This window comes from Grampus griseus (genome assembly GCF_964374135.1).
Source record: "Grampus griseus genome assembly, chromosome: 2".
In the NCBI taxonomy this organism is placed as follows: Eukaryota; Metazoa; Chordata; class Mammalia; order Artiodactyla; family Delphinidae; genus Grampus; species Grampus griseus.
In genome coordinates, this window is record NC_139018.1 from 8,785,162 (window position 1) to 8,811,516 (window position 26,355).

Below are 26,355 nucleotides of genomic sequence, written 5' to 3' on the forward strand. Positions count from 1 at the left end.
TTTTAAACTGACTGGCTGCTCCCTCTGGTCTCGTGTTCGTGGAATGCAGTTTCAAGAATTCCCCAATCTACTCCTCGAAGGCTCTGCCCCGGCGTGCCTCCGGGGGCTGGAAGCCCAGGCTCCCATATTTTCTGGATCAGCTGGACCACAGCCTGGAGTATCTGAAATCAGGGCCGCTTGGGGAAATCCCAGACGCATGGTGACTCCCCTTGGAGAGACCGCGCACCTGGTCAGCACTCCTGGTTCTAGAACGCGGGCGCAGCCAAAGGCCAACAGCGACAGTGCCCCGCTGTGAGCCCGGCGCAGGGGGGGCTGTCCCGGAGCTCCCGCGGCTCAGAAGGTGAAGGCATACACCACCCCCACCACGACAATGTTCCCCAGCGTCGCTATGATGGCGATCCAGAGCAAGACGGCATCGTTGGACGACCTTGGCGGCTCCTCTGGCTGACCTTGGCCGTTGGAGGCCGCGTGCACGTTGGTGGAGGAGTTAAAGAGGGAGTACTCGGTGCTGAAGTCCTCGTTGGGCGAGTCCATGAAGGCGCCTCCCATCATGGGCAGCTGAGAAGAAGGAGAGAGAGAATTAACCAGAGCCCTCGGGAGCTGGGAGGCTGCCCGCAGAGGGGCAGCTGCCTGGTCAAGCAGGCCCCTCTAAGATACAGCACCGAACTGGGCTTTGCTTTGGGTCTTTTAAATAAATGACAGTGCATATTTTCATCTAGAAAAATTAGCATTCACAGCAACCTTCTGAGGCAGACACTCACGCCCACTTTGCAGATGAAGAGGTTAAGGCCCCGAGCAGCTCAGCAGACTATCTCAAGGCTAGTTGGCAACTCACTGGGACTTACAGACCCTCCCTCTCTAAATGCCAGGCCCTCCGTGACAGCACACATCGTCAAATGTCTTTATTCTTCTAATTGTAAAAGTAATGTCGGCTCAGCACAGAACATTAAGAAAATACAAAAGAGGAGGAAAAGAAAGAGAATCATAATCTCACGACTTTGGGATAATCACTGTTCACATCTTCCTTTCTAATCTTTTTCTGTGTGTGTGTGAGAGAGAGAGAGAGAGAGAGAGAGAAGTTTTAAACATGTGGCTTTATATTTCTGTATTTAAAAGCCTATCAAGGGCTTCCCTGGTGGCGCAGTGGTTGGGGGTCCGCCTGCCGATGCAGGGGGCGCGGGTTCGTGCCCCGGTCCGGGAGGATCGCCCGTGAGCCGTGGCCGCTGGGCCTGCGCGTCTGGAGCCTGTGCTCCTCAGTGGGAGAGGCTGCAGCAGTGAGAGGCCCGCGTACCGCAAAAAAAAGCCTACCAAGATACAGTTTCACAGTTGTATAATATTCTATCGTAAACACAAGCCATAATTTAACCGTTCCTCCAGAATTGGAGATTTAGGAATGTTGATGCTTTCCTATTATAAACAATGTACTGGTAAACATCCTTGTACATATGTTTGGGTACGCATACATGCTTGCACGTGCATTTTTTTTTTAATATCAGTTGCTTACCTTTATTTTATATTTTTTATTATTTTATTTATTTTATTTTTGGCTGGGTTGGGCCTTCGTTGCTGCACGCGGGCTTTCTCTGGTTGTGGCGAGCGGGGGCTACTCTTCTTCGCGGTGTGCGGGCTTCACATTGTGGTGGCTTCTCTTGTTGCGGAGCATGGGCTCTAGGCGCGCGGGCTTCAGTAGTTGTGGCACATGGGCTCAGCAGTTGTGGCGCACGGGCTTAGTTGCTCCATGGCATGTGGGATCTTCCTGGACCAGGGCTCGAACCCATGTCTCCCACATTGGCAGGCGGATTCTTAACCACTGCGCCACCAGGGAAGCCCTGCATGTGCATTTTTATTTATTAGGCAGTCCCAGATACAGAGCTTCCCAGTCAGCGGGTATGATGCTTCAGAGCTTCTAATGAACAGGGACAAACTCCCCAGAAGACTAATTCCCAAGGCCTTGCTTTGCTGTACAAGAAGCGGCTGGTTTGCACTCCAGGGATCAGGGCTTCCTCTTTGCGTTTGTAAAGCCCCTTATTCCTGAGACTCAGGTGTGCGGGTAGGGGTGAGTTGGGCTGCTCAAAGGGAGGGCCTGGACCTGGATGCAGTCCAGAAGACCAATGTCCAGGCCATCCGGGCCCTTCCAGACCCGTCCAGAGGCTGACACGACTTAAGCCCCAGGGTTGGCTCTGTCAAGTGTGAGGCCCACAATAAACGTGTTTTTTTAATGGTACATGAACGAACGAGCACTGAACAGTTAAGCCTTCCTTCAATACACGTTTATTGAGCTACTACTGCTACTACCAGCATGGAGGCCCAGCTATGGTCATGGAATGTGCTAGAGATTTTAAAATAGTCTTATTTAATCATTCAACTATCCTGCTGGAGCATACCACGGTACCCCCACTTCAGATGGGTAAGCAAAGGTCAAGGCCACTGTACTCGTCTGTGCTGGAGTCAGGGCTGAGAGTCGGGTGTGTCCGACTGTGGAGCCAGGGTGCTTCCCGTTCTGCCCACAGCCTCTCCGACTCCCAGGTCAGACTCAGTACTGGGCCCCGGAGATGTACCAGTCACTACCCCCAGGGGCCACGCTCCAGCCGGGCACATGTGCACTGCCCTGGGGGGTGGTGGGAGCAGAGTGGGGTCCACCTCACACAGCCGCCCGTCTGACTTGTATTAGGGATGATTAATTAGGGGCCTCAGTCCTAGACTCTGCAGACAGTGGTGAGCCAGACAGGTGAGGGCCACGCTCCAGGTGGGGATGAGAGCAAGGAAGGAGAAGGAGGGAGAAAGAGGGGAGGGAGGGAAGGAAGGAGTAAAAAAGAAAGAATATCTGAAAGGAACACGAACCATCAGAGAATTCAGAGAGGCTACTTCCAGGCAGCTCCACGTGTGGCCTGCTCTGACTCTCAATGGCCTCTTTTTAAAGGACGCCCATGACTGTGTCAATGGGTGCCTCCGAGCACCTGCTTGGGCTGAGAAGGGCAGCCTTTGACGGACTCGTGCTGAGAGGAGCTTGGCATTTCCCCAGTAACACAGCTTGGTCCTATAGTTCGGTGGGGACCTGGCAGTTGTCAATCTGGGGCTGTAATAACAGGAAGAGGCCAACAGGGGGCGCTGAGGATAGGCCACGTGCAGATCCTCGATGGGGCCGCTGGTTACAGGGGTGAGCTCACTTTGTGAGACTTCATCCAGGGCTGCATTTATATATGCGTCCTTCTTATATGTGTATTATAGTAAACAGTATATTAACATATTTAGTATATCTTAAAGAGATATGATGACAAACACAAATGAGAATGACAATTAACATATATTCTATTAAAAATACAATTGAAAGTTTAAATAGGAGAACTGTGACCTCCTTTTGTCCCCCAGCTGGTGATGCAGATGAGATGGGTTACAGCTGAATTGGGCACATCCGTCCTAAGGGGGCAGCAGAGGCAGCGATGCTCTGGCCTGCAGGGAGGGGCCCGAGCTTTCCCATTAAACCTACTCATCCTTCGAACCCCAGCCAATGGTCCTGTCCACTATAGCCTTCCCTCCCAAGTACCCCCAAGACCACATCCTTCCCTTGGGGGCACCCACCCCAAGATGCAGTTCCCATCTGCGTCCCCCAGTGGCCGGGAAGCTCTGAGGGGGGAGCAGATGAGTTGATTCTCATCGTGGAACTCCTAGAGCCTTGCCCAGGTCGGGAGCACAGTCGTGCCTGAGAAATCCCTGTTGAGTGACGGGTGAATGACACCCACCCTCAACTTGGACCAACAACACTGTTGGCTGATTCTGCCTCTCCGGCAGCCCCCCACTGACCCCACCCCTACCTGGAGGGTACCCTTTCCTCCTGCTGCCCTGAGATGGTACCACGCTTCTCTCGGGGAAATCGGCAGAACCTTCATCTGACCCACCCATGGCGAAAGCATCACTCAGGTGAGCTCATGGAGACTATATGCCAGAGAGTGGGGATCAGGCCAGACAGGAAGCTGCCCTTCTCCCTCCCCTGCGGGTTCTACAGCCCCCTCCCCTGGCGCCCCTGCTGCACTCCCCCTGCCCGGAATTAATCCCATGCCCGTTGTCCTCTGCCCAGCGACCCGCCTCAGCCTCTCCTCCTTCCCCAAGGGCACTGGGTTTTTGGACAGATGCCCCCGCCTCGACTCCGCTCTCCATCCTGTTGAGGTCTCTGGACGTAAGCCTGCGCATCTTCCCTCTCCTCTCTTCGGGACATGTGTGGGCTCGATGAGCATTTTCATCCAATTCACTGGGGGGAGAAAAAGGGGGCACTGGACAGAGCCTTTGGTGGGGGGAGGAGAGAGCAGCCCCCAGGCTGACACAGCCCTGCTGCCTACCTGCGCGGGGGCAGCTGCCCTTCCCTTGCGCCCCCCTCCTGCTCTCTGCTTCCCTGTGGGTAGGTAACGCCCTGTGTTAGTTTCCTGTAGCTGCTATAATAAATCGCCACGAACTCAGTGGCTTCAAATGACACACATTTGTTATCTTACCGCTCTGGAGCTCAGAGGTCTGACTGCGCTCATTATATTGGGCTCCCTTGGACCGTCTCCCATCCCAAGATCCTACACCTTCATCACGTCTGCAAGGTCTCTGGCCACGTAAGGTGACAACCGCAGGCTTGGTTAACTGGAGGTAGGTCTCCCACCACACAGGGAACTCTTGAAGGCAAAGCCATGGCCCCCTCATCTCATGCTCCCTCAACCCCATTTGTAACACAGAAAGAGTGACAAGTACAACCGTGTGGAATTAATGAACTTGAAACCAGCAGACAGCGCCCCCCCCATCGGCTGCACTTCATACACCCGCTCTCAGAGCTCCCCGGCGATGAGACAGCTCATTCTCTAGGCTGAGCCCCTCTCTGCCCTGCACCTCATTGACGGACAGCTCAGCACTGCCAGAGGTCGCAGCCGGTGGCATCTGATTCTGCCGCCTCAGAGTGTGAGGGATGGAGTGGGTTCTACTGTCAGAAAGACTCGGGGAGTGAATCCTGCTTCATTACAGAGAGTACAGCCAAGCGAATTTAACCAACCGGCTTCCGTTTCCTTCCCTGTAAGTAATGAAGATGATACAGTGGAACCAGCAGGATTCTCGCAAGGAGGGAATCAGATCATATATGATAAATAAAACGTGGCACCAGTCGCTCAGTCATTCCTAACGTTCTTTCCTCTTGTTCGTGTAGTAATTCAAAACCGAGAGACGTGCATCTCTTATCCAATTGCTTAAGCTAAAGTGACGGAATCGGGAACCTGCCATTTCCAGTTGTGTGCTTTTGTGCAATCAATTAATCAGATACTCATCTGCATACAGGCGGCCCTCCACTCCCACCAAGTTCTGCTGAGTTCAGCCAGCACTGTCGCTCAATCCAACTCCTCAGCTGTGTTGGTTTTGATGTTTTTTCCTTTGTAAAACAGATTCTACTTCAAAGTGCCGGGTTACACATGAAAATAACTTTACACAGCAAAATCCCACGAATAGAAAACCAAAAAAGGTCAGCCTCAATTCTGCCATTTGGAAGTTGGGAAGATTTGATCAGAAACTGACTCATGGTAAGAACGAAGGAATGATGGCTGAAGTCACTTCAGAAGCAGGTGATGGCAGAAGCCTCTGGAAGGTCTTTCCGAAAGGCCCTCCAGCCGGCCAGGTCTAATTTTAAGCCATTTTTGGAAATGACCTCCGGGTGTCATGCCCTTACTGAGATGAGCAACTGGGCCTTCTCAACCCCGTGGGCAGGTGTAGTCACTGGCTTGGATGAGGTTAAGGCTCAGAGATTTGAGGGTGATGATTCCTAACTTCAAACGCTCAGAGGTCCACCATGCAGAAAAGAGTGTGACCCGAGGAGGCAGAACAAGAGAGGAAGTCTCCTCTGGCTCAGTTAGACATTAACAATCAGAAGGACACAGGGTGGGGGGACTCGTCTCCTCATAAGAGATGATCTTGTCAAGATCACAAAAACTCTGGTTGGCTTGTTGAAGAGGGGATACCAGGACAGAGTGTCAAGGTCAATGGCCAGTGTTCAAGGTCAATGTTACCTCTACAAGCCTCCTGACTACAGCTGCCAGGAAGGCAGGGACCTTCCCTCTTTCCCACAGTATCCCCGAGCCTAGAAGAGAGCCAACACTCAAAACACACTTGGTGAATGAATGAATTCTTGAACCATCGGCCAAGAATCCTGAGGGCGAGCTGAGATTTGGGCCCGGAGCCAACACTTCCTTTCTGTGGGACCGAGACCCACTTCTTCACCTGAGGCTCAGGTGTTTCATTTAAAAATGGGGAAAATAATACAGACTGCTTCAGAGAAGAAGGGAGATGCTGGGAGACGCTTACACTACGTAAAAAACGCTTTCTGGGGAGAAAAGCGAGTCACAAAATAAACTCAGTTGCCATCCCTGAAATTAAAAACACGCCTAACAGTAACATTATATATTATGCGTGGGTCCACATATATGTAAACGTACAGACATGGACTGTGAATACATCGGCCAGATTTACAGCAGCAGCTGCCTCTGAGAAAGGGGAAGATGGGAAAGAAACTGATTTTGTTTGTAATATTTTATTATAAGAAAAGATGAAGAAACATGATAAAATATTCGAAAGTGTTCTACTCTGGTTAGTGGGCACATGGATGTCTGTCACTTTTTGGTGTTTTACACTTTATAACATTAAGAGCAATCCTTTGAACACTGGAGAGCATCACACGCGAGACGGTAGGACCAGCCACCCTTGGAAGCAAAGATGGTACCCAGAGCTCCAGGTCGCCATCCTTCAGTGCTGGGGTCACCGCGTGGCATGTGTGGCCTCCAGGAGGGCGTGGCTGTCATGGACACTGCGGCACCATCCTCCAGGGTGCCCACCCTGCCCCCCACAGAAGCGCAGCTCCGTGGAGGTGGGCCCTCCAGGTCTCCGTCTGTTCCCACTGAGGAGACGGAGGTTACATAAATCTCCCCTAAGCTGGGCCCCTCCAGGGAAAGGAACAGAAGATGCTTTCAAAAGGAAATCTTCAGAGCACGGTCACCAGAGGTGGCCCAGCCAGACACTTTCCTGAATAACGAGCACCTTTCAGAGGAGGGGAAATGAGAGAGAATGGCCACTTGTTGGTGGCGGCTCTGTGAAGGGGAGCTTTTTGGCTGTACCCTGGGCTCCACCAGACTCTTTTCCCTAGAAGGCCGTCCTCAGGTCCCTGGCACTGCAGGATCCTGGCCGAGCCACAGCTACATTCACTGCTCCTGGGCTGTGGATTTCAAAGTTGTTCCGCAGTAAAAACATTCGTATTGTCCCCTGTCCCTTTGGGGCCAGGAGACTTGGGTTCTGGCCCTGCTGGAGCCCTGCCTCTCTCTCTGAGCCTTACTTACCAGGGAGCAGCTCAGATGAGTGACCGCCAAGGTCAAGCCCAGTGCTCAGAAGTCTTGCCAGATACTAAGAAGGCCGGAGCCAGTTATTAATGGCCCTAAAGTGGGAGCCTGAGTGGTGAGGATTGTCAGATAAGCCCTTAGATAAAATCCTCAGAACTAATAAGGACCTACTGTACAGCACAGGGAACTCTACTATGTACCCTGTAATGGCCTATACGGGAAAAGAATCTAAAAAAGAGTGGATATATGTATAACTGATTCACTTTGCTGTACACCAGAAACTAATACAACATTGTAAATCAACTCTACTCCAATAAAAATTAAAAAACAAAATCCTCAGATGAAATACAGGACACCCAGTTAAATCTGAATTTCAGATAAACAACAAAATAATTTTTAGTATAATAATAGTAAAGTAATTTTATATAAGTATATCCCAAATATTGCATTGGACATACTTACGGCAAAAATTTATATTTGTATTAAAAAATTATCTGACATTCAAACTTAATTGGGCCTCTGTCTTGTGTTTTTATTTGCTAAATCTGGCACCTCCATGCAATCAGAGAAAGAGCTGCAATTTCAGAATTTTTACAAAGAACCATCCCCTCGGTTTTGTCTCTGCAGAAGCCTGCCATCTGTGGCCCAGGATCCTGTGTGACCTGGTTCATCGGAAAATTCCAGGGACGCCTCCAGCCACACTACAAACATTATCAAGATAATTTGTCTCATCTCTAAATTCCTGAGGGGGTCTCTGTGTTCCAAATATAAAGGCTGGATAGATACAGAGTGTCATTCACCCATTCATTATTCATTCAACAAACGCTGAAGGCCCACTCGGCTCCAGGAGGTGTGGGACAGACATGAGGGATGCCAAGGGGTAACCCGTGACCTCGGACCTTGCAGGGCTCACACTTTAGAGGAATACAGACTCAAACACACTGTCATAAAATGGAATTACCTGCACTTTGACAGAGATAAGAACAAGGCAAGTTGAGGTCAATTTCGTGGGCTGAAGAATCAGGCATGAGGTAGAGCCCCAGCGCTGTCCCTTCCTGGCTGTGTGACACACGCAAGTGGCTGACTCTCTCTGGACCTCAGTTTCTTTATCTGTAAAATGAGGCCAATAGTGGGACTCCTTACGCCCACCCCAGGGTGCTCGTGTCTGAAATATGCAATGTCCCAGCTGTCAGTACCCAATGCTCACGAGCCGTAACTGTTAGTGTCACCCTTGCTGTCATAGCTGGGTGGACCCCAAGGGCTCAGGGCGGAAAGCCGGGCTTGCTCTCCTCTCAAGGCCTCGCCACAGTGAATCTCTTTTGATTTTCTCCATTTTGTGCCTTTGGATCTGGTTAATTTCCAGTGCATTCCACTGGGAACATGTGAAATGGAATTCAAGGCCCACTGCAGGATAAACCAGGATCCCCTTACAATGCATTCTGAAGGTGAGGCTTGAAGGCCCATCAGGGCAGGAGAGAGAAAGGGGCCAAGTTTCCATTTCCTGCCTGTGGATATTACCAATCATAACGATTCCCAGGAGGTCTGGGTTGAAGGGTGCACCACGCTGGCCGCAAGGGCGCTTTACCTCCAGACCCGGGGAGGGGAGTAACCACGCAGCCGTGACTGGGCCGAGATGCCTGGAGATGCCCCAGGAGGACATGCCGTTCTGGCTCCAGGCCCAGCTGGGCCACTTCTACTGCTGGGTACATTTCCTGTCTGAACAATGAGGATTCTAGCCCCAGACCCAGGGAACCCTTATAAAAACATTAAACTACAATGAAAGGTTTCTGGTGCCGAGACACAGCGCAGCTAGGAACTCTGGGCCTGACTCTGCGAGGAGCACAGCAGGTGGGCTGGGCGGGGCGGGGGCGGGGGACCCTGAAGCCAGACAGCAGGGGATGCTTTCTGGGGCTCTCCCTCCTTCCCTTCTGGCTTCCACAGAAAAGCCCTGGGAGAAACCCCTCTTTCTAGATGGAGAACTGAAAGGAGGGGGCTCCTGGGAGCGGGGGGTTCTGGTAGAATCTCCAATTTCTTTCTTTTTTTCTCTTTTCTCTCTCCTGGACTTGCCCCAGGGCCGGTCTCAGTCTCTGGACTGTGCTTGGATGGCAGTGATGGTGGCGGCTGTGACACGGGACCTAAAACACAAGAGAAAACCCTTCTTTCTGGCCAGCAGGACAGAGAAAAGGGCCCCCATAGTCTGAACAGTGTGGAGAGATCCCCTTATCTTTTCTTTCTCTTTTCTCACCTGCTTTGCAGAGCAGGCATCCTGGCTGTGCAGAGCTGGGTGACAGCACAGGAGGAGAAAGTTGAAAGAAACATTGACTTTCTAGCTAGAGGGTTAGGAAACACCATTCCTGGAGCCAAAGAGCACCCCAGGGAGTAAATTTCAGGGGGGAGAGTGGAGAAGGGGTCCCCTAATTCCGTGTGTAAACCTCACACATTCTGGGCTCGCTCCAAGCTGTGCATGCACAGAAACGAACCAAGGAATAGTAATAAAGCCTTTGAGAACAGAACTAAGACCCCTGCCCAAGCCCAGACTCACCCCTGAGTCTGAACAACATTGCAAAGGTGTCACAGTCAGAACTGATATCAGGACCACTGCTTACATAAAATGAGGCAAAATTTCTGAAAAAAGAAATCTCCAAATGGTTTCACTGACAAATTCTATCAAACGTGTAAGGAAGAATAACACCAGTTCTATACAATGTCTTCCAGAAAACAGAAGAGAAGACACTTTCCAGTTTATTTTATGGAACTCTTCCCAAATTATGTTTACGAAGCTAGCATTATCCTGCTACAAAAATCAAAGATATGACAAGAAGAGAAGATGGAAGATCAATTTCCTAATTGAACACAGACAAAAAGTAGACAACAGATATTAGCAAATTGAATCCAGCAACATATAAGAAAGGATAATGCAAGACTGGGTCAACATTCGAAAATCAATTAATGTAATTCACTATACTAACAGAAGTAAGAAAAAACAAAACATAATCATATCAATAGATGCAGGAAAAGCGTTTGACAAAACTAAACATATACTAGTGGTAAAAACTCTTAGCAAAATAGAAATAGAAGGGATCTCCCTAAATCTGATAAAGAGTACCTCCAAAAAAACAAACAAACAAATAATCTAGAGCTAATATCACACTTAATGGTGAGAAACTGAATGCTTTCCCTCTAAGATCTAAGGAATAGGCAAGGATGTCGTACTGGAAGTTCTAGGCAGTGCAATAAAGCAAGGAAAAGAAATAAAAGGTACATAGATGGGAAATGAAGAAATAAAATTGTCTCTAATTGCAGATGACACGATTGTCTACATAGAAAATCCCAAAGAATTTACAAAACGATCATATAACTCATAAGTGAGTTTAACAAGGTCACAGAATACAAGGTGAATATTAAAAATTAATTACATCTCTATATTCAAGCAATGAACAATTGGAATAGAACATTTTTAAAGTTTCATTTACAAGAGCACCAAAAAAAAGAACACTACTATAAATCTAACAAAATATGTACATGATATGGCACACAGGAAAGAAGGGAGGGAGGGAGGGACGGAGGGAGGGAGGAAGGAAGGAAGGAAGGAAGGAAGGAAGGAAGGAAGGAAGGAAAGAAGAAAACATAGGCTTTGATTCGAGGGCTGGCAAGTTTAACATCCAAATCCTGCCACCTTGGTCAGCACATAACATGGGTCAGGAGAACTTTCTGATCAAGGAAAGTGATAATCATGTGAAAAGTCATCAGAATGGGAACTGCTGCCCGTCACCCTCCCCCCAGGGCCCATCTTGGAGTACAGGATCCCAAGGTTGAGTGGTCCCATCCCCTGGGGCTACAGGGCTGGTCAACAGGCTTCCCCCAGACCCCATCAGGAGAGAATACTCAGTTGTGGTGATGAGTTGGCCAGAGGCTGGGGGTCCCTGCTGGGCAGTGTGGTGAGTGTTAGTGGCTTAACTGGAGTGATGCACCAGCCCTGATGGCAATCAGAACACCGGAGTTTATGCCACCGGGTCCAGGAGAAGGCTGAAGGGGGCAGGGGTTTAGCCAGGGCATTTCACCATATGAGGAAGTTCCCTTGTGATGGAGGCATGGAAGCCACATGGGGGCTGGCAGGAGAGGCAAAAAGACATCACAAAACAGACTATACACCTAACAGAAAGGTGTACATGTGCTCAACACCTGTACCCAAATGTCCATAGCGACACCATCTAGAACAGCCCCAAGATGGAAATAATCCAAGTGCCCATCAACAGTAGAAGGATACATACATTGCGGCAATATTTACACAACGGAATTCTACACAGCAATGATTATGAACCACAGCTATACACAGCAGCATGGATGAATCTCACAAACGCAATGATGACAAAAACAAAACAAAATACCCAGACACAAATAAGAACACACAGTGTGATTCCATTTCTATCAGTGGTTCTCAACTGGGAGGGATTCTGTCCCTTAGGGGACTTCTGGTGATGTCTACAGACATTTTTGATGGTCACAGCTGGCGGACAGGGGGGTGCTCCTGGCACCTAGTGGGTTGCGGGCAGGGATACTGCTCCATGCGCTACAGTGCACAGGACAGCCCCTGACAACACAGAATCATCCAGCCCTAAATGTCAATAGTGTCCAGGCTGGGAAAGTGTGGTTTTTATTAAGGTCACAAACAGGCAAAACTAATATCCTGTGTCAGCATGAGAACTGCTCCTGGGGTGGGGGGGGGAGGGCTGGCTGTGCTCTGACCTGGGTGCTGGTCCATGCGCGCGCTCACTTGGAGGAGATGCAGAAAGCCGTCCGCTTTCCTGCGTGTCTATCTTACCCCAAAAGTTGTCCTTTAAGAAGGTGGGAAGAGTGAAGTTTGTACACGAATCTTGAACTTGATTCAAATGACTTTTGAGATGGAACCTCTATTCAGACAATTCACACTTCATGGGATGTTGTTTCTCTCTCTCAACAGATCAGAGGACGCTCAGAATGAGCTCTCCTGTCCCTGCAAACCGCAGGCAAAGAGCATCGCAGGATGGCAGTCTTTCACCCACACCCATTCGGCTGCCTGCTAGGGACCCGCGGGCCGATGGAGAGACCAAGATGACACAGGGGCATCCTGAGGGTGGAGGCTAGAGCCGGGTGTGGGGTGTGTGGCCACTTCCCCGCACGCCTTCAGTCTGGATCTTCAAACTGCTAACGGGTCTGGCGCGGGTCACTTTTATTAAGGCCTTCAACAAAAACGGATACTGCCTCCGGAAAGGGTTAAGGAGTTTGCCTGAGGTTGGTCCCTTAGCTAGCAAGAGGCAGGAATCAGAAGTGTGTGTGTGTGTGTGTGTGTGTGTGTGTGTGTGTGTGTGTGTGTGAGACGGGGGGGGGGGGATGGCTTCCAGGCCTCCAGACCACCAATCCTGAAGGCCTTCTCATGAAGTCACGTGATACCTGGGGATGATATCCTGGCAGAGAACTGGCCCCCAAACTTGGCTATTTTGTTGAAAAAGCACAAGGAGAAAAACAGTTCTGCCCTTTTATCAAACTTGACAGCACACAGCCGGCTGCCCACCTTCCTGTGTGTTTCTTCCACGGAGGCTGAAGTTAATGGCAATATTTGCTTCCTAACGTCAATACCTGCCACTCCTGTTGGCCAGTGTTTACACACTGAAGAGTTTTTAATTAAAAACAAAATGGAGGAAAGAAAAATAAAAGCTAATGTTTACTGAGAGCCTGCTCTACGCCAGGTACGCCCTGGGCATCTCTGCGCGCGGTATTTTGCCATGAACCATCCCTCGGGTCGGGTACCATCATCACAGTTGTTGGACAGGCGGGGAGAGGAAGCGGAGGCACGTGCTGAGAAGGGGAGAGCAGTGTGGTGAGGCATCGCCCCACAAGCGTCTCCAGAGCTGCTCTATGTGGCACACACGTGCCTTCGTGTGCCAATGCTGCGCTGGACCAAGAGGAGAGGTGTTTCATTCCCTCAGAGAGAGAGGTGGAGATCACGCCTGCAGCACCCCCAAATGTGACAAGGCACAATGCCATCAGGACCAGTGCTGAGTGCACACGCAGAGCTGTTAGCACAGCTCCTGCGTTTATTTTGGTACCTCCCTCGGTAGCATGGACCCACTGTGATATCAGTCTTGTGCAACGGTGACTCTCAAAAAGCTTCCTGATCGGGGGTGGTGACGGGTCAGATCCCATCACCTGCATGGGCCACACTGCCCTTCTTACCTCCCCCTGAGCTCTACTCGCCAGGCGTTTTCACAAAGCCACCTCCTGCCTCAGGCTGCTCACCTGCCCCTCTACTGCCTGTGGGTCCTCCACCTGTGTTCCTCTCCTGAGGCTCTCCTGAGCACCGAGGGGCCAGCAGGGATGAGCAGGAAGTCCCAAGGAAGAGCTGCTCTGGGCTGGATGGGTGCTATTTCACCCTCACACCAGCCCAACACCAGGGGGATGACAGGGGGCTCAGAGAGGGGCAGTCATTTCCCTAAGCTTGCACAGCTATAAGTAACTGATCAGAAATCAACATTCATGTCTGCCGCCTCCAACCCTTGTTGTCACTCTAGACTGAACGGCTTTCTCCACTAATTTATTCCTACAACTGATGAAATATTATGTTACATTACATTATATTTCTTAGGTTACATCACATTATATTTATATCGCATTACATTATATTGTTACATTACCTCATATTACAGTTCACTATGTACTAACATTACATCATGTCATGTTACATTATATTATAGTTAGCTATGTACTAGTGTTCCATTAGAGTATATAATGTCATGTTGTTACATTATATTATATTGCATCATGGCTAGCTGTGTACTTTGTTTATCTTTTTTAGGGGCTGCAAGCTTTTTAAGCATAAGAGCTGAGTTTAATTTCTCTTTGTATCCCTGATGCCTAGCACATCAACTCACACAAAGTAGAAACTAAATATAGATATATATTTTTTAAATGTTTTCTCAATTACTTGCTGCACCTTGCACTCTTTGATACAATATCTACATGGTGGATGAGGTGGGCCTACTTGCTGTGGCAGAATATTTCTAGACCCACATAAGGCCCAGAAAAATAAGGATATTTTTGGAAAGCCTGAGAGCATTACAGAATGAAGAGGAAAAATCAAATTCACCATCTTTGAAACCGTTACCATAGGAACTCAGCAGGAGAAAATGCTGTCTCGTCAGAACACATCATCTTCGATTACCAGGAATAAAGGGAACACTTGCCTTGGAGAGAGAAAGGCCAGACATCAGTGTGGTGGTCCCGGGCTCCCAGGACCCTATCCTTCACAGGGCATCCACATGGACCGCAGTGAGAATTCAGAGGCCATCACTTGCTTTTCGAGGACTGAGGCTGAGAACCTCAAGGAGAAACGGGATGATGCCGCCTCCATGGCTATTTGCAGTTGAGCAAACACAAAACAAAGGGGAATTCTGAAGTTCTTCCTTAGGGAATAGCTGGCAAAGGTTGTCATAAATTAGTACCTATTCTGCCCCAATGAAGTCAGTAGCATCTTTGGAGTGATTCAATGGCATCACTGTAACCAAATGAGTCCCCTGTGGGGACCCGTGGCCTTAGGGTGATGGTGGGAAATTTGTTCCGCTGTTCACTCATCGGCTAAACAGGCATCTACTCCATTGGTGGGGTGGGGGGGGGGGGACAGAGCCCGGGCGGTGTGGAAGCCAGAGATGCAAAGAGAAAAGCCATGTGATCTTTATTTTGGAGGAAGAGAGAAGGAGAAAGGGAAAGAGAGAGAAGGAGGGAGAGAGAGAGAGGAAGGGAGAGGGTGGGGACAGAATTTACCAATGAAATAAAATTAAAACAATGCGTTTTACCTCTGCGAGTGTGTGCACCCCAGAGAGAAGGCAGGATGGAGTGACGGCACACCCAGCATCTCTACCCCCTACGTGGATCCTTTTGGGTCATTTTTTAAATCTCCCCTCCTCTATAGGACAAAACGACAAAATCATTTTCAGTAGTAACCATGACACGAAACAAATAACAACACTGGAGGGAGACACTGGGATCTCCACGGAACGTTTTTAAGACACCAGTCTCCTCCAACCTACAAAGGTCCCAGTGAATCGCCACACCGCTCCTCCCCAGGGAAACCTGTGTGTGCAGGAAGAAGGGGAAGACACAGCACAAGGCAGGGTATGACTAGGAAGCTTCCAGGTTTCCACGAGGATGAGAAAGGGACTATTTCTTGCCATATCAGTAAACAAAGGATGTCACAGACATCAACGATTGCAGCCCTCCAAAGTAAGCCAGTAAGCCCAGGAAACCCAGGGCTGAAAAGAGAGCCTAGTGTGTTGTGAAGAAAACAGGGCACAGAGGAGACAGAAGGCCAGGGCCATATATGTAATCCCCGCCAGAGAGCATGGTGGCTCCAGAGACAGCCCGAACAGCATCTCAGCGCGCCCGGGAAGCAAATAAAGACCGGGCCGTGGCTTCTGTTCTTCCCCAAAGTCCCCACAGTCCTGTCCTTGGGTCAAGAGGACTTTTTAAGAAGGAACTGCTTACAAGGAGCCTTAATTCCTTTCCAGCTGGCATGGCCACTGAGAGCTACTCCTTCTTCTGTCCCCGAGGGTAACCAGCCACCGTCGGGGGTCTTGCAGGGACCAGGAGGGCTGAGACCTTGTCTGCAGCTGCAAATCAACAGCTGCTTAAGAACCTCTCTGGCCTCAGCTTACCGAACAAACATCTCCCACCTCCTCATCTCTGCCGCATCTACCTCCCAGGGTTTCTTCACGCATCAGATGAAAAGATTTTTCTTTTTATGCGGTAAGAATCCTGGTTTTACTGCGTACTGACACCCTCTTGTTTTGAGGTTCAGGGCAGGGGCACTTGTGCTATTTTTGACGCTGAGTGTTTTGAAACACAGCAGGCACTCAATAAATGCTCACTGGCTTGTTTGGGCAAAATCACATCTGTATTATGCACCATAGGAAACCTGCCTGTTGGAGAGAAATCATCTTAGAAACAAGGTTGTAGTGTTCCCAAGAGTATTTAAAAACACTCGAGGACAAACGAGGCCCAGGGCACCCCAAGAGAGGGTGTGTTTGACAGCCAAGAGCAAAGAAAGCACTTCAATCCTCTGTGGAAAAACCCTGGTCCAGTTTAAGCTGAAAAGGAATCTGGGCCTGTTCCCTAAGGGGTCTGACAACATGCCACTCAGAGGATTGGTGTTAAGAGTATCTGATCGTTACCAGCAGCTGGAGGGAACACGGTGGGGATGGGGCAGGAGGAATTTGCTCTAAGAAGAGGCAGAAAACGCCTCCTTTCCAATCGAAAAAGACAGTCCTGTTGTTTCAAATAATTAATATAAAGACACACGTGGGTGGCTGCAAACTCCACGTCAGCTTTTGCAACATGCAGGCAAGAAAGAAGAGGGCTTCCCTGGTGGCGCAGTGGTTGAGAGTCCGTCTGCCGATGCGGGGGACGCGGGTTATTGCCCCGGTCCGGGAAGATCCCACATGCCGCGGAGTGGCTGGGCCCGTGAGCCATGGCCGCTGAGCCTGCGCGTCCGGAGCCTGTGCTCCGCAACGGGAGAGGCCACAACAGTGAGGCCCGCGTACCGCAAAAAAAAAAAAAAAGAAAGAAAAAGAAAGAGCAGATAAATGAAAGGGTAAGACAAAGATCCATTGGTCCTCTCTGTCCTGATGAATTGGGAGCAATCAAAGACCATGATGCTCATCACATAAGTGAAGTGGAAAGAAGGGCTGGGGTTCAGGTCAGGGTGCAAATTCAGGCTCTGTCTCCCACGGATGGTGTGGCCACAGGCAGGCCACTTCACCCCAAGCTCAGCTGCTTCACCTGATCTGTGGGGCAACACCCCGACTTCCAGACCGTGAGGCAGTTAGAGATGATGTGTACACAGCAGGCACTCAATAAGTGACGCTACTTGCTGGAGAAAAGCAGCCAGCAGATAAGAAAGCTGCCTGCGAGGGCTCTTGACTTCAGAACGCACCGAAGGTCTAGCCCCTTGGATAGAGGATTTGTCGTCAGGAATTCGGATTAACTTCCTCATTAAGGTGGGATGTGGTGACCGAGAGAGAGACTCAGTATTAGAGGAATTCCCTCACTGAGAACTAGTGAGAAAGCCAGGGAATTAGGCTGAGGCGTTTCTTTCTTTAAATGTTGCTCACCCGCAGGCGTCATCTGTTACATACTGGTTCTACTGTGGCTAACAAGTTCTACTTAAAAGAAAACAGTAAATGAAACAGACACCCACAAACATCATATTCGCTACTGGAGCTTGGATGTTCATCACACCCAGCGCCAGCAACCACTCTGGGCTCTCCTGGTGGCCCTGTTTGCTATTTGTCAAACACTTCTACCCAAAAAACAGGCAGCTCTTTGAGTAAATTTACGGACTGAAATCTGGGGCGACAAATACACATGCCCAACGGCAACAAGTTATACCAAATCCCAGCTACTCCAACAGAGGGAAAGCGCAGGACAAGGAGTTGGGCCATCTGATGTCAACATCTGATTTGGCTACCAAGCAGCTGTGTGACCACGGACGAATCCCTCACCCTCTCTGAGCCTTACTTTTCTCACCTGTAAAATGGGACCAATGAGAGCACTTCCCTCCTTGGGGTGCTGTGAGGACTGCATGAGCCCACAGATATAAAGACCTGAGCTCAATGCTTGCAACAGGGTGTTAAGCACAGGGCCTGGCACTGTGTGTATCACCATTTAATAAGCTACCATATTTCTAGTAACTAGTGCTACTACTATTATTATTAGCCGTAGTAGTTGGTGGTTCTTTGCACTTTATTTTTACTACTTTAAGGCGGTGCATCTCTGAAGAGAACCTTTTCAAACTCTGGAATTAGGAGCTCAGCATTCTCCTTCCAACTCAATAATCTGCAGCAAACAGTGAGCTGGGGAAATGGGCTGGAGGGGTGTGTAGGGGGTCAGGGAATCCTCTGCCCACCCCCTTCCCAGATGGCATCTTGGACCCTCTGATGTTTGGTGGGACGGATGGGATGTAGGGCTTATCCCTCTTTGGACAGATACGTGTTTGTTGATTGGCTGGTGGTGAGCAGAGGGAAGAGGCGCCTGGCCAAGGAGGAAAGCAAGTGAGTGGATGAGGCAAAAGGAGGGTGAGTCCCCAGCTAAGAGCAAGAGAAAGAGAGTGTGGGGAACGCAAACCATCTGCTGGGATAAGCTCAACCTACTGCTTATCCACGGACCCAAGAAACACACACGATGCTGGAAACTTCTACACCCCGCAGAGCATATCTCCACTGGCTCTGCTCTTTCAGCGCTCGCTGTGTACACAGGGCCACTATCCATCGGTACCGGCCAAGAGACTGTGGCTCTGGGGGGTGAGGACTTGCCTGAGGTCCCGCACCGAGTGTGGGGGTCCAGCTCAGACCTGGGCCTGCCACCCAGCCCCACCTGCCTTCATGACAGCCCCATGTTCCACGCTGGGGGAGGCTGGGAAGAATGACCCAGTTTGGGCCACAGGACCTGCACCTGACGTCCGTCTGCACCAATGCCAGCCCAGTGATGGGAGGGGGCAGCCCCGAGATACTGGTACAGAAGAAGAGCTGCCTGGAATGAGGGGTCTAAGATAAGGCACTGGCTTCCCAGAGCGGGGGTTCTGAACCTGGCCTTGAAGGAGGGGAGGGAGCATTCCAGGGAAAGCATGGAGGATTCAGGCGGCATGAAGCGGGGACCAGGAAGGTGCACGTGGGGCCCCAGGTCTAGAGAGGACGCCTGGGTGTGCTCACGGGGATGGAGGGTCAGCCCAAGAACCGGGATGTTATCCCATGGGCCGGGGGGCAGGGGAGGGTCACTGAGGAACCTTAGCAGGATAAAGCTCCTCCGGCAGGGGTGAGGAAAGGAAAATGGATCAGGAAGGAACCAGACACAACCCATGAGTTGAGAGGCACCTGCAATGGTCCCGGGAGGAGAGGAGGCTTGGCCAAGAGCTGCAGCAGCCTCAAGGGAATTTGGGGATGAATGTTCCCATGTCAGGAAACATCCCACTCTGCTAGCGCCCCCTCAACAGAGGCCGCCCCCAGGCAGACAGTATCCTACAAGTTATGCTGCAGTTGACAGGTGAGGTTGGCACAGGGGTTGAGAGCTAGGAAGTCCAACTGCAGACCTTCAAACCCCCTCTGCCACTCATTCGTTGTAGGACTTGGGCAAGTGATGGAACCTTTGAGTCTCAGTTTCCTCGCCTGCAGAATGGGAGTGATGGTAAAAAGCACTTCCTGCTCCAGGGTGTTGTGAAGATTAACACATATAAAGTGTAGTACTGGGCACTTAGTAAGTGCTCAATAAATGCAGGCTGCATCCTTACTGCCACTGTTATATCTGCAAAGCTGTTTGCATACATTAGCGCATCAACGTTCAGAATAAAGTGGGATGGCAGGTAGTCCTGAGCCCATTTTCAGACATATGAATGGACTCAACTTGCTCAGGTACCCAAGGATCGTGGCTGAGCTGGGACTGTGGACTTGGGGCTCCTTGAGCGATCTGTGGCCACTCTGCATGGAGGATGAATGCTGCTAGCAGCTCTGCGGCTGCATTCCAGAGGCGCCCAGAATTCTGGGAAGGCTGGTCCTTCCGGCTCCGTTTTATGTCCATTCTCTCTGATCCATCGTGTGTCTGGATGAGCCAGGTGGTTGCTGGTTCTCACCCCACAAAGCTCTCTGCCTGAGAGAACAGACTCACTTGGCATTTCCCAGTGTCGCACGTAAACCTCTGCAATGTGCTTGAGTGTCTGGCTGTGTGGGAAAACCCACAAAGTTAACTTCAATTAAAAACTGTTCTGATAAATCCTGCTCTGTTTTAAAATGTTCTCAGAGCAGGTGAAGGATTACAGCCATTTAAGAAACCTCAAGCAAGAAGGCAAACTTTTAAAACCCCTGAGGGCATTTTAATAAGGTGCGTCATTTTCAATAAACCAATATTCACAAGGTTTTTGTTTTTTGTTTTTGTTTTACTTGCCGTACGCGGGCCTCTCACTGTTGTGGCCTCTCCTGCTGCGGAGCACAGGCTCCAGACGCGCAGGCTCAGGGGCCATGGCTCACGGGCCCAGCCGCTCCGCGGCATGTGGGATCTTCCCCGACCGGGGCACGAACCCGTGTCCCCTGCATCGGCAGGCGGACTCTCAACCACTGTGCCACCAGGGAAGCCCATTCACAAGGTTTTTAAAAGTCAGAAGGGGGAGTTAAGGGCTGGGGGTCAGAGGAGAGGCAGGCAGAAATGGTGTCATTAAGAAACATTCTTCCAGTGGACAATGGGACAGGGCACAGCTATTTCCAGGAGACAAAAGATGTGCCCCAAGAACTACTGGCGGGGATGGGGGGATGGCCAGAGCCGTGGGTGACAAGGATCAAGTCCTCGAGGACGCTGGCTGGGGGAGGACATAAGGAAACGTCCCACTTCTTGATCTGGCTGGTAGTTATCGGGGTGTCTACACATGTATGTTGGGGTCCCCAAGACCTTGTAATGGCAGGCTTGAGGGGACACCTCCTCCGGGAAGGTCTCCTACAAAGCTTGCTGCTGCAAGCCGCTTGAGGTTCGGAGATTCTCTGGGAGGACTCATGCTTCCCACAGCACAGGACACAAAGCCAATCCAACAAAAGGAAAAGGCGTGTGGGGTGAAGAGGCCACAGGACACCGAGGACAAGCGTGCAAGATCCCTCCCTGAGGAGTCGCACAGGATGCACTTAATTCCCCAGCAATAGGTTGTGATGCAACGTCTAAGATGGCGCCAACTCAGGTTACGCAGCACCCAGGGTTTGTCCTGGGGGCTGGTCAGTAGGTCCCCTCTGCCCAGCACATACCCAATCCCGACTTCCAGAAGGAAAGCAGGTGCTCGACATAAACTGTACTGTGTGCATGAACAGTGTAGGCACAGAGAACCGTCCTTATCAGTCGGGATAGAGGGGACCCCAGCCAAGGGCCGACCTTGTCAGCAGGGCTCTTCCAGGAGAGCAGTCAGGCTTGTTATGTAAATTATCTGCACAATATGTAGATTCGCTGGGCTGGGCGCGTAAGACTTGTGCTCTGTATTGCCTGTTAAGTTATCCTTTGATTAAAATAATAAACCCAGAAACAAACAATAAAATAAAATCCACAGCATGTTTGCATGAAAACTGAGCCACGCTTGGGCTTTTTATCTTCGTTTAAACAGATAAAAGATGATTGAACATTTACATAAGTTACCATAACATTTAAGTTAAGCTGTACCAATTCTGCATCTTGTCCTCAAAAGGTCAAGCTCCCTTCTATTTGCCAAGAGAAGCCGCCAGCTTTGCTGTTATAATAACGACTACTTTGTTTTAACAATTCTAAGGGCTGCTGACTTACAGCCTTGAGTCTATGAGTGTTTGTTATCATGTTAGAATATCTGCTGTAGAAAACTCTTTGGCCACCCAAGGTTATGAACTGTTTGCTTCAGAAGGATTTTCTCCATCACCCTGGCTGGAAGCAGCCTGATGATGGCCAATTCTCTAAACTGATGTGAATCAGCTCAATAGTGCTGGCGCTAATTTTCTTCAAAACCAGGATCACAGCTAAAGGCTTTTTGCTTCCTTGCACACAATCGTTTTGCAAGTAAAACAATGTGGCTGACGGATGAGTTTTTAAATGCAATGCGATTCTTCCCCTATCACCCAGCACCACCTTTGACCTGCAGAAGGAGCTCAAAAAATGGGAACCGATCATCATATTTGAGATGAAGTCCTGGGAGAAGGGGCTGGCCTGAGTGAGGAGCCTTCACCAGCGGGCGCCAGGCTGGTCAGAGGGAGCACAGGGCAGTCAGCACACCCAAGTATGGGCGACAGGCAACCCCAATGCCATGGGCTTGTGTCCTTGAACCAGTGATGGCACTCAGCCTTTCCCCTCCCTGGGCCTCCCTTCCTTGCATCTAGATACGGCTCAGGGCCAGGCCTGCGCCAGGCACTGTACGCCCGGTCTTTCCCATCTTCGCCCAATCTTCCAGACCAAGGTCATTCGCTCGGTTTTGCAGCCAAGGAAACCGTTGTAGAGCGTCAGGTGGCTGGCTCAAGTCACGCACCAGCCTGGATGACGGAATTTGAAGGCAGGTATGTCTTCCTCCAAAGGCACAATCACAGCTGGGGCAGGGGTCCCAGGTGAGCGGCTTGTTTCCCCGAACTAGGAGGCTTTCTAGGGGATTGTGAGGATGGGACAGTTGCTGAAGCTGGTGAAAGGAAGGTAGCAAAGAGCAGGTGGCCTAGGAGGGCACCTCTTCTAGAGGCCAGCTCCAACCCAGGGTGCAGACCCTGCCCCCGGTTCATTCCTGCACCCCCAACGCTGTCGCACGCAGGACTTGCACTGGATCTGTGCGGATGCAGACCCCAGCACCTCAGGCCAAGGCTCTCCTAAGGGCGGCAGGATGCAAGTGTGTGACTGGCGGTATGAGCCCGACTCGCTTTCCCTTGTAGCGTCTCCTGCCTGAATGGAGAACCAACGTTCCCAGGTGGCAAAAGCCCCAGGGCAGACACCCGGAGACCAAGCATCCACACAGGGCCTCAGGGAGGAGCCAGGCCAGTTCCAGAGTGAAGCTGGCAGGCATGGGGCGCCCTGGGCTCAAAGCTGGCCTCTGACAGTGGGCCCTGTATATTACAGGGGGTGGGGGGAACGAGGAGTGGGGTACAGGCAGGGGTTCTGAGCCTCACTGGGTGGGAAAAGATGGGAGAGACAACCCAGACTTCACTTCTGCCCCGCCCTGCCTTCCTTCCTGAGGGGCTCTCAGGGTCCCAATGTCAAAATTTGGGTGCCCCAAGCCAGACAGAGCCTGGACTGGCTGGAACCCAGACTACAGAACTCAGGGACCTGCCAGCCTGTTCCCTCCAGAGCCCTGGCCACACCAGAGCTGCCGCGACACATGAGGAGGGCTCAAGGGCGCAGAAGCAGAGCAGCGGGAGAGGAAGCCTTGTAATGGCAGGCTTGAGGGGACACCTCCTCCAGGAAGGTCTCCTACAGAGCCTGCCCCTGCAAGCTGCTTGAGGTGCCCCCTCTGTGGCCCAGCCCCACCCTTCTCTCCGAGTATTGTCGGTTCTCTTGGTCCCTCTGTTATCCCTCCGGATGGCTGGCCCCTGGGTGGCAGGGACTGTCTTTGTCATTTCTTCTTCCGATACCCAGCACAGAGCCAGGCCCAGGGGACCACTGTTGAATGAATTAAGTGGCTTAAGGAATGAAAACAAGGCTTGGCAGGAAGCCCTGAGTGGCATGGTCGGCTCATGCTGTGGTCTGGGGGGCTCGTCCCCAGTGAGCCCTGAAGCCAAAAGATGCAGCACGTGTCCTGTGTCCTGTCCATCAGTGCAGCTCTCTCCCACCAGCCCCCGCTGCCCCTTCACCGCAGGGCTCTTCTCTGCAGGCAGAGAGCACCCTTCAGATGTGGCTCAGGAACCTCCCTGAGCCACTCACCAGCCGTTTCCTCAGCTCCCGTGGAGCAGCTCCCTGCACATCCCACTTGCTTCCCTTTCTATCCCTGTCTGCCCCCTTCGAAATGGCCGGGATCCAGCCTGGCATGGAGGTGGCATCCCGTGTGGCTAGACGGTGCCCACTTCTCCCCTCTGCACCTTGGCCTCTGCTTTGAAAACGAAGGTGGTAACCCCTGCTCCCCTCTCAGACTCGCTGGACTCAAAGCTCTGTGTTGCAAATCACGGTGGGGATGTAAGGGTGGCCAATTATTGCCACTCTCTGATTCCCCGCTCAGGCTGAGTTCAGGTCGAAAAACCAAGCAGCCCAACTGCAGAGCCACCGAGTCCAGAGAGGAAGCCATGAGAAAGAGCCCGTGGGTGCCTGGTGGCCGGTTCAAAACCCAACCGTGCTACTACCTCTTCGAGCCTCAGTTGCTTCATCTGAAAAATGGGCAGAATTGGAATTTCTCCTTCAGAGTGTGGTGGTGAGGCTTGGCTGTGTTGATCCAGGTAAAGCCCTCAGAAGAGAGCCTGGCACCCGGCAAATGGTGGGAGTTACCGTGGTCGGCACTGTCACAGTGACCCGAGGGACTGCCAGATCCTGGAAGGGCCATTCCTCCAGTCCACGTGACGTGAACTGAGAGACAGAAGGAGCCTCCTCTCTGCAATGGATCCGGGAACTGGAGCCTCATGCTCCTCCCCCCAGAGCACCCATGAGTGCCACTCAATTTTCCTGACCAGAAGTATAAAAAATAGACTTCACTCCCTGAGAGCCCAGTAACGTCATTCATCAGGAGAAGGCGGAGCAGATTTTCCTTTTGCAAAAGACGCTGCTCCTATCCGTCTGCCCGTGGGATGGTCCGCCCTGCTTGCCGCTGGGGTGCCACGAGCTGCAGGGGCCATCAGCCTAAGCCACTCCAGTGGCCCCAAAAAACACCCCGAGGACTAATCCCTGGGTAGGGACAGAGCAACGGGCAGCTCCAGCCACTGACACCTGCCTGTAGCCCACTTTAACAGCCCTGTGTGCTCCTCTGCCCCCCACACACGCATTGTCCCATGTGTGTTTCCTTCCTGCTCGGTACATCCTGAATACACAGGGTGCTCTCTGAAGCTGGCAGCCTTGCAGATTGACAAGCTCAGAGCTGAGAGGGGCCCTGAGCACTGACCAGGGTCCCAGGCCAGGCATGGTGACTAGTGTTTTCACCATACATGGTGGAAGGAGACGGGATGAGCTGGACCCATGGATGGTGCGGTGCAGAGACGTAAAGCGACTTGTTCAGGTCACAGACAACCAGGAAGAGGCTAAAGAGACTTTGGACCAGGATTCTTTGACCTTGATTCCAGGAGTCTTCCATTGCTCCAAGCAGTAAGAGATTCTGTGCGCCCACCCTCCCACTCCATTTTGTAGACCAAGAAACAGAAAAGAATGCAGCATCACAGTAGGCACCCTCTCCTGGGCAGGCTCTGCACACGCATGGCCTTGTCCGATCCTCCCAACAGCTCTGCGAGGCGGCAAAGGTCATTATCCCACTTTAGAGATGAGGAAACTGAGGCTTAGGAAGCTGTATGACATGCTGGAGCCTTCCAGCTGGTTTCCAACTCAGGATTCAAAGCCAGTTCTGTCTGACTCTGCATCTCAAACATTTAACCATCAAGCTACACTGAGTTCCTAAATGGAGCCCGGAGAGGGTATATTAGTCACCCCCCCACAAGGTCAAACAATAAGTAAACAGTCATTGCCAAGGCCAGAGAGAAGATCTGTATTCCTGCAGGAGGCAGAACACAGGGTCCTGCCATCCGAACGCCCATAAACTGCTACTGAGTGCCCCCAGCATGCGGAGCGATCTGCAAGAAGCTTGCAAAACAAGCTCACACCCCACAGCCTTCTTTGTTTTGCTTTTCCTGATCAGCTCCCTCCGGGGAGCAGCTAGAATGGCCACTTTCCTCACCAGGCAGCAAAAGCTCCCGTCTTTAACCCCACACGGCATTCAGGAGTCTTAGGCTACCGAAAGGAAAAGGCATAAAAGGCATCATAACGGCTTTGCTGAGCGCCTGTCACATGCGCTCCAAACAGCCCCTGTTTATCATCTCCTTTCATTCTTCCTTAAACCCTAGAAGGTGGGTTCTGTGTTACAGATGAGGAAGCCGAGGCTCAGAAACTAACTCATCCGGGAGCCCCGATGAACCAGCCTCTGCTCTCTCTGCTCTGGGCTTCCCGACACCAGCTTCCCAGGTCCTCGCCACTGGCTGGTGGGCTCGGGGCCAGGATGGCAACTCTACTCCATTTGACAGGAGCCACGAGGACTAGGTCTGGGAGGAATGTAGGTAGACGGGAGAGAATCACATATCGGAAGGATGACCTCCAGATCACGGTGACTGCGGTTCTGCTGCCTTCTCTCTGTGGTCTGCTCTGTACCAGGCATAGTGAGGATGCTTCAAGGACACTACTACAAAGAACTCCTTATAGCACTTTGGGAAAGTAGGAATTATGCCTTTTGCAGACTGTAGAAACTGAGGACCAGAGAGGCTAGGAGTTTGCCCAAGGTGGCACAGCTCTGGAATGGCCAAGGGAGATGCAAGCCCAGATCTGTGCAGTTTCGAAG

The 26,355-nt window shown here is 51.2% G+C and overlaps 1 protein-coding gene across 1 annotated transcript in view; it reads right to left on the reverse strand.

The window, feature by feature from the left end:
- Positions 1 to 333: 333 nt before the first annotated feature.
- The window catches only part of LOC309819416 (uncharacterized protein C14orf132), a gene marked incomplete at both ends in the record, with an annotated part of 48,635 nt that continues 22,613 nt past the window's right edge, over positions 334 to 26,355 (reverse strand). Inside the window, one exon of the mRNA XM_082649561.1 lies at positions 334 to 558. Within this exon, the coding sequence (XP_082505687.1) occupies positions 334 to 558 (225 nt within the window). The remainder of the gene's footprint in view (positions 559 to 26,355) is intronic.